Source organism: Alligator sinensis, unplaced genomic scaffold (assembly GCF_000455745.1).
Source record: "Alligator sinensis unplaced genomic scaffold, ASM45574v1 scaffold1338_1, whole genome shotgun sequence".
NCBI classification, from domain to species: domain Eukaryota; kingdom Metazoa; phylum Chordata; order Crocodylia; family Alligatoridae; genus Alligator; species Alligator sinensis.
In genome coordinates, this window is record NW_005842713.1 from 118,598 (window position 1) to 127,182 (window position 8,585).

The 8,585-nt window shown below is 43.5% G+C and overlaps 1 protein-coding gene across 1 annotated transcript in view; it reads left to right on the plus strand.

Moving 5' to 3' along the window:
* The first annotated feature begins 3,167 nt into the window (after positions 1-3,167).
* LOC102386374 (vascular non-inflammatory molecule 2) overlaps positions 3,168-8,585 on the plus strand; it is a 10,241-nt gene continuing 4,823 nt past the window's right edge. The window contains exons 1-4 of the mRNA XM_006034236.3: positions 3,168-3,361; positions 3,436-3,566; positions 5,577-5,769; positions 6,810-7,101. Coding sequence (XP_006034298.2) covers positions 3,179-3,361; positions 3,436-3,566; positions 5,577-5,769; positions 6,810-7,101 — 799 coding nt within the window. The 5' untranslated portion in view covers positions 3,168-3,178. The remainder of the gene's footprint in view (positions 3,362-3,435; positions 3,567-5,576; positions 5,770-6,809; positions 7,102-8,585) is intronic.

The following is an 8,585-nucleotide window of genomic DNA, read 5'->3' on the forward strand; positions in this document are numbered from 1 at the left end:
GGGGGGTGGGGCTGGCTCCCCCCTGCTGCACAAACTCCCAGGAGGGCAGGGGGACATGTGCCCCCCAGATCTGTTCACAGGGTGGATACAGCTGCTTACTACAGGTTTGGGCTTTTTGCTCTGCTGCCCCTGGGGCACAGCAGGTGGGACCTGGTGTGGCAGGGCAGAGCGGGGCCAGGCAGGGAAGCTTCTTGCTGCTGTGAGCCCTGTGCTGCCTTGAGAAGTCGCCACTTGCTGGGCTGGCAGCATTGGGGGTGGCAGCACAAAAGTGGACCTCTCGCTGCTGCTGGGCAGTCAGGGGGCACTTCACCAGGGCAGCGTGGAGCTTGCAGCGGCAAGGATCTTCCCCACCTGACCCCACTCTATCCAGCTGTGCCAGGTCCTTCCCACTGGGCCATGGAGGGGGAAGGCAGCAGGGTAGGGAGCCCAAGCCCACAGTGGGCAGCCTGCATCTACCCCCGTCTATCTGCTCCACTCCAGCGATGCCCCCTGGAGCCGGGGGGAAGGGGGAGCCGGGCTCCACATTCCACTCTGCTGCAGCAGCCACTGCCACCCGTGGGCAGCAGCTAGGGCTCAGGCACTGCTGTGGGGCCAGGGGGCTGTGGACCCAAGTCTCTGGCCCCATAGCCCTAGCAGCTGGGGGGGGCTTCCGTCAGGGCTGGGAGGTGGGGAGGGGCTGTGGATGGGGCATGAAGAGCACCATCAGGGCTGTGGGGCTATGGGTAAGGAGTGAGGGGCAGCAGCTGAAGTGGGGGGCTGTGGGTCAGGAGTGAGGGGCCTGGACCTGCATACTGGTGAACTAAGGGGCCAGGAGGAGCTCTGATTTTCCATAATAAAAAACCCAAAATCAAAACCAAAATTTATAGGGACTTTGAATGTATTTTATTATAGTGATTGAAGCACTGTTAATCTTCCAAATTGCTTTAAAGTTGTAACTATATCAATAAAACATTGTGTTTAATTGATATATATATATAGCGGTATTTCAATTTAATTGTGGATTTAGGGTTTTTAAATGAGAGAATTTGTGATTTTTTTAAATCAGAGAATTTGCAATTTTGAAACAGAGAAAACCACAATCCCTCATTATAAGAGCAGATGCATATACTGTAACTTAGAGAGGACTGACTCAGCTGTAGCTTTAATAGCCCAGGATATCTTTGGGCTGCCTTAATGTGGTGCATGAAGAATTAGTCCAATGAGTTGCAGAAGGGTCAGAAGAGTGCAAAGAGGGGATTTATATCATGACTCTCTGCAGTCCCATCAGTGTCTATTTGCTTCACTAGTTATATGTTTTCTCTGAGAGGCATCTCATAATTTTTTTTCTCTTAATCTAAAACAAAGGTAATTCTGACCATGTATTTTAGAGTTTATTTTTCTTTAGGGGAAAACAATAGCAGCATATAACTATGACAATATCTGGACTTCCCTTGGGGTGATAAAGAGATTCAAGCCCTTTCCTCAATATCTTGCTGTGTATCCTTGGGGCTCCACTGGGTTTATCTTATGAGAGGCTCATCTCCCCCCAGCAAATCTTGGTCCCACCAGTACCCTGAGTAGACCCTACAGCTTATGGAATGAGAACCCTGTAAACTCTTGGGGGTTTCCTGAGGTTGTAAAGACAGGACTGCTATTCACATAGGAATGGAGAGACTGCTTCTACCAGCTGCCTCCAAATCACTCTTATCAGAGGACAAACTTAAAGATAAAAACCAAAATAGTCTCACTGCATAAAACTGAAAAAAGAGTTGTTCGGTTTAGAAATAAGTATACAGCAATACAACAAAACTCCTTTGCTGCTCTCTTCCAACTTAGAGCTGCCTCCAGATGGTCTCTTCGCTTCAAATGGCTATCAGCGCCAGTCATTTCTGGGGTGATATTTTTAGCCTCTCTGCTGGGTTCGCTTACCTCCTTTCATCCTAAAAATCTAGGTGTCTGATCCTCCCAGAGACTCCCACCCAAATTCCATGATTTATTTATCTCTTCCTCCTTTCTGCATTCACTTCCCTGAAATGTTGTTTATGTTCAGCTGAGGATCTCCTCCCAGAGTTTCCAAACCACTTAATGCATATGCTAATTAAGTTCCTATAGTTATGGACTCAGCTATAATTAAGTGGCAATGCCTTGGGCACAGACACAAGTGCAGCTCCCTGCTGTAACTGAGAACAATTTGTAGGAAGCATTCTAAGTTACAAGGATCCCCTGGATCAAACAGAAGTTCATTGTTGTTTCCAGTGGGGAGGGGAATCTAACTGCTGGCTGCTAACCTGCATCCAGTTTCCCCAGGCAATGGCCCCTCCTCTCTCCTAGTCTGTGCTGTGAAGTGCTGTGGAAGCCCCCCACCCCAGGGGCCTCCAGTACTCCCACCTCACCCTCCAGGAGGGGATAAAAAACCCCAGACTGAACTCCCTCCACTCCCTTTCCTCCTTTCCATTCTGAAAACAGCAACAGGCTGGGAGGCAGGGCAGACACAAGTTACTCTGTTTTGAAACATCTTCATCTGAACCATCATACAACGGGTTTCCTCATTTTCACCTGATTGGTCATTTTGTAATTGGTCTGCAGCCATGCGCTTGTGTTTGGTCACTACTATAGACCGCTTTCTGGGGCCAGATCAGGCAAAAATTGTCACTTCTATCTGTGCCCAACGTCTCACACCACAGCATTAACAAAAAGACAATTTGTTGATTAGGTTTCCCTCAATCACTACAACGCATATTTTATATTGAAAACTATATTTCATACAAACATGCAATGATAAAAATGAACACAGCTAGTTATTAGTTGTTGATTGAGACCAAATATAATGGTTGTTAACCCAGCTTGGGAGGATACCTGGTTTGCTATTTCTGTTATGTTGCTGGGTTTCTAGCTCTGATTAAATTGAAGTACTTGCTACCTTAGGTTTATTTTTGTTTTGTAAATTCCTTGTTATACTTTTGGGCTGTGGCACTCTAGTTACATAATGTTATAGTCTCACCTCACAGTATTGTGTTGTAATCTTGTTGAGTAACGCTGGGTTTTCACATGATGATGATGCAAGTCATTTTGATAGACAGTGGCTTTCAAAGTAAACCAATAATAACTTCAGCACGTGAACTCTCTAGATGCCAGCTCTCAGTTTTTCAATGACTCTCCAGCTTCAGCTATGATGTCCCTCCAGCCATATCTATATGCTATGATTTCTACACTCTCAGTTCTTCAGGTGTTTGCATCGGACACATACACTGCAGCAGTGTATGAGCATGCTGTTATTCTGCCAGATGTCACTGACAAGCCTGTGTCTCTTGATGAAGCTTTGGTACTGATGAACAGAAATATAGATGTTTTGGAAGTAGCCATCAAAGAAGCTGCCCAGCAGGTACTGCCTATTGACTCCCCTGGGTTATTTGCTTGACAGCGATAGCAAGTGTTTAATTTAGCCTGTTTTGCCAGGGGGCACACATCATCGTGACTCCAGAAGACAGTGTTTATGGCTGGAACTTCACAAGGGAAACCCTTTACCCTTACCTGGAAGATATCCCAGATCCACAGGTGAACTGGATTCCATGTACCGATCCCCAAAGGTATGATTTACATTGTGTCCACAGGTTTAACATGCTGCAATGATCTTGACAGAAATGGTCTAGTAACAAAAGCAAAATACTTCCCAGGGATTTCTGCATTCAGCCCTATAATTTTTATATACAGCCATTAAATAGCCCAATATATCCCATCTCCACACCAACTAAAAGGGAAATCCAGGTAAAAATAATTGCTTTATAAATCAGATGCACCAAACTCCTTAGTAAGGCAATAATATGAAACACTGGCTGCCGAAAGGTCTTGAGATAACCTGACTCTTAACTTGTACCCAAAGAACAGAGTGGAGAAGCTTCAGACTTGATTTGCCACGTTCTGTTTTTTTGCCTTCTAATTTTTTATTTTTTCCCCATTTACCTTATTGCCTCAATTGTGTTATGTGAAGATAGTGTGTTACATAAGCTAAGGTAAGGCTGATCCTCCCCTACATGGGGGGCTTTCACTTAAACACATTTGATTTCAAAGAATTGCTATTTTCAGCATTCATCTGGACTATGATTTTTGTTGTTATAAGGAGAGGTTTTAAATGGTTTACCAGCAGGTGGCACCCTGATGATATGCTTTGTCTTTTTTGTTTCCATCACTAGGACTATTGTACTCTTCTTCTATTCTGGTATTGTCTGAAGCATGAATTCCACAGTTCTGAAGGGTGTAAATTGTGTGACCTCTTGCTTCAAACTGCTAATGCTGCCCTTGTCAAGTTTATCTGTTAGTAATATGGCTGCTTTGAACAGCAGGTGATAGAACCACATGGATGTAAGATTATTTGAAAATGGACTAAAATTTGACCTTTCAGAAAATATTTTAACCTTTATTATGCTATTACATGTCTATATTATGAGTCAGCTCTGGCCACATTAATGAACTTCCTTTCTTCCTTCCAGATCTCTCCTAGGTGGACATACATTTAGTTAATTTAGGGAGAAATTGTGCTTCTATCTCTCTTTTTTTAAAAGGTTCTGCTTAACTCAGATATAGGGGTCTGCAAGATAACTGAACATGCACAGAGATTCTGCTGCTATCTCACACAGCAACACAAGTTAAGCTGTTATTTGCCAAATTACCAGCAGCCTTATCCATCCAGTGAGCCTAGTGGCTCACTGGGAAATCCAATTTGTGATGGACAAGAGTCAGGGCCAGTAGAAAGAGACAAGAATTGTTCTTGTGCCACTGTAGTTCTATTGTATGTTAGTACTGGGGGAGGGAATGTGGTTATTTGATTCTCTGTCTGCTCTTCTGAAATTCTGTCCTTTTTAGCCCACGTGAAGAATTTGGTATCCCCCTTCGCATCTGAAAAATGAACCTGCTTAATATTTCTAAGAGTTGGGGAAAAACGATTTAAAATATGAGCAATTAGAAGTCTTTTTTCAAACTAGAGAGAGTAAGGGTTTTATATTATAGTAAGGGCAAAGCAGACACGAGGCTTAAATCAGCCAAGTGAGTCTTTGGGAAGTTAAGGTGTGTACAGAAGTGCTCCATGCATGTTTTACAGCACTGTAATTTAGAGCACTTTTTATAGCAGTATAAAGTTACAGCACTCTTAAACATTGCACTGGGAACAGGCACCACATCTGCCAAGCGGCGAGGCAGCAGCTTGCAAAGCCCATGGGATACTGGTGGAATCACCAGAAATTTGACCAGCATACAGAAGTTATTTGAAGTGCTGTAGGTTGCTAAACTGCTGCAAAATACAGAGTTTCAAATTTAATATCTCACTTAACAGGGATTAATTTAAAAAGCTGTAACCATTTCTAAAGTGCTGTAAAGCTGTGCACTTCTGTTAAGGCATAGCAATAAAGTGCTTTAATTGGTGAAAGAAATACCATCTGTACACCCCTTAATTATTACCATTAAGTTCCATTTGATCAATCCTGTTTGCATCACTTGGGGGGTTTTCATCCATTGAAATAATAATGTCAAGTCTATTTCATCCTCATTCATATTCTTAATTTGTTTTGATCCTGTTGGTTTTCCTTTCACCACTTACAAACTAGATTTGCTCCTGCACCAGTGCAAGAAAGACTCAGCTGTTTGGCAAGGAACAACTCCATCTATGTAGTGGCAAATATAGGGGACAAGAAACCCTGTAATTGCAGTGATCCCAAGTGCCCCAGAGACAGTCATTATCAGTACAATACTAATGTTGTCTTTGATTCACAAGGGAAGCTGGTGGCACGTTATCACAAGGTAATGAATGCTTTTATTACCATTTCTATTTTAGCAGGTAATTAACTGATTCATTTTCATCATGATGTTGTTGGGTGACCGGTCCAAGGGATTGAACAGGGAGAAAGATACTAGTGGAGGGTTCTCAACTCTTGAATTTGCTTTTCTTGGATACCTAGACCTAGAGCTCACACTCATTACAAGCTTCATCATCATTTTGGCTGTTTCTTGGTGATGGCTCACACTTCCTTTAAAAAAAAATCTTATTAGCTAAATTTAGGAATGAGCCTCTTACTTAGTCAGTTTTGAGGCAAGGAACATTCTGAGACTTGCATAGAGCAGAACAAGGTCTCTTTCCATGTCTTGGACTGCTATCTCAATACAATTATGTATTAATAATACTTGTGTAATTTTCAAGACCTGTACCTGTGCTCAGAAAATGAGAAAAGTCCTTGTAAAACTGGAAATTAAATTAGACCTCTTTCTCAGCTCTTCTTCAATCTGTCAAATATCTCTAATGCCGTGAATGTATAACTAGTATCACGAGCAACTGGTGCCACCTTAGTCAGGGGGGGCATGTGCCCCCCCACAACCAGTCAGTGACCAGGGGGGGTCTCCCTGTAGCCAATCTCTCTGACCAGGGGCGGGGGTTCCACTGTGGCCAATCTCTCTGCAGCCAGTCTCTCCAATTGGGGGGACGTGGCCAATCTCAACAGACAGGAAGTGGCCACAGCACTCCTGCAAGTGGCTGCAAGCTCCCTTTCCCTGGCTGGCACTCTTGGGGGGGGGGGGCACCGGCACTCCCACCTGCCCCCCCCCGCCTATTGCCTAAGCAGGGAGCGTGGCCTGTCAGGGGGTGCACCAGCGCTCTCAGGGTGTGCACATGCACCCCTGTGCACCCCCTACATGTTGCCACTGACTAATGTACTTAGTCAGGTTTTATTGGCATAAGCCAGCAGTTCAATAGCTTATAGTTCAGGGATGATTTTTTCAGTTTTATAAATTTTCTGTAAGCAATCATTGACATATCTTAATTTATATTTCTTTTTTTTTTTTTAAAGTATAATCTATTTAGGTCAGAAACACAGTTTGATTACCCTAAAGAGCTGGAAATGGTCACCTTCAACACATCTTTTGGGAACTTTGGCATTTTCACCTGCTTCGACATCCTTTTCCATGACCCAGCTGTTGTCCTAGTGAAAAAATTACATGTAGATACTGTGTTGTTTCCAACAGCTTGGATGAATGTTCTGCCATTTTTGACTGCTATTGAAATCCACTCAGCTTGGGCTATGGGGATTGGTGTCAACCTTCTAGCATCTAACACACACAATACCCTTATGGCTATGACAGGTAATTTGCAATATGGGGGGGAGGGGGGATGATGATGCTTTTTCCACCTTCCTCCTATGCCTTGGGATGTGCTTTCAACAAATATTTTTTCGTGAGTAGCGTAACAAGATGTTGATTTACTGCTTGAATTGAATAACTCTTTGGTTTTAAAACTGTATACTGCAAATTACTCCAAAGAATAATTAAAATAGCAAGGTTAAAATCTGTTCCTAGTCTCTGATGTTTAAGAAAAGTGATTGATTACTGCTCTTACATATTTATCTCTTCAAAGGATGCTCTGCATTCTGTTAATAAAAATTGGTGGATGGTGATTTAACTTGTCTTTTAACCTGTTTCAACCCCGTTGGAAGATAGGACTATTGTAGTTTTGTATCCTCCTGAGACCTCCTGCTGCTTTTTACTTAGTGTTTCTTGTGTTTTAACGTTGAACCACCTGTACAATATCCAGTTTGCTTTAACTGGATAAACTTCCAGTTATGCTATGAGCATAACTTTTTGCTTCTGTTTTACTTGTTCCTTAAGAATGCAATTTTTCCTCTAGTAAGCTGTGGCTGCTAACTGCATCCAGTTTGTCTGATGGAGCACATCACTATTTGCTTGCCTATACCAGGCCTTCAGTAACAAGAATTACTTGTTTTAAAGAAGTAGTAATGATAGAACATTATTTTGACTTTTAACCCCTTGTCAGACTTCATAGCAGCCTTATTTAAGATTGTATGGTACAGTAGGCCAAGGCAGAGCTGGAACTCAGGCTAGCATCCAGGATTAAGGACAACAAAAAATCCTTTTTCAAGTACATTGGGAGCAAGAAGAGGGCACCAGGCGATTGTAGGGCCCCTGCAAGACGCAAACGGTAATCTTGTGGCTACGCCAGTCAAGAAAGCTGATATTGTTAACAGTTTCTTTGCCTCTGTTTTCTTGAACAGGGACTGGGTTATTCCACCTACCAGAGGTAGGGACAATCTTGGGGATAGCTCTGTCAGGCCTTCAGTCAGTGCAGATGTAGTTAAGGATCTTTTGGAAGGGCTAGACATTTTTAAATCTGCAGGTCCAGGTGCCTTCCACCCAAAGGTGTTGAGGGAGCTGGCAGGGGTCATCGCGGAGCCCTTGGCCTGGCTGTATGAGCATTCGTGGTCATCTGGCCAGGTGCCGGGGGATTGGAAACTGGCTAATGTGATCCCAATTTTCAAGAAAGGACGACCCAAGTAACTGTAGGCCTGTAAACCTCATCTTAGTGCTCGGGAAGGTCCCGCAGCCAGCAAGGCCATCAAGGAGCACATCTGTGGTGGGCTTGCAGGGGAGATCATGCTCAGGGACAATCAGCATGCGTTCATCAAAGACCGGTCCTGCCTGACCAACCCGATTGCCTTTTATGACCAAGTAACTAAATCCTTGGATGATGGTGTCACTGTGGACATAGTCTTTCTAGACTTTAAGAAGGCCTTTGACACTGTCTCTCACCCCATCCTCATCAACAAATTAAG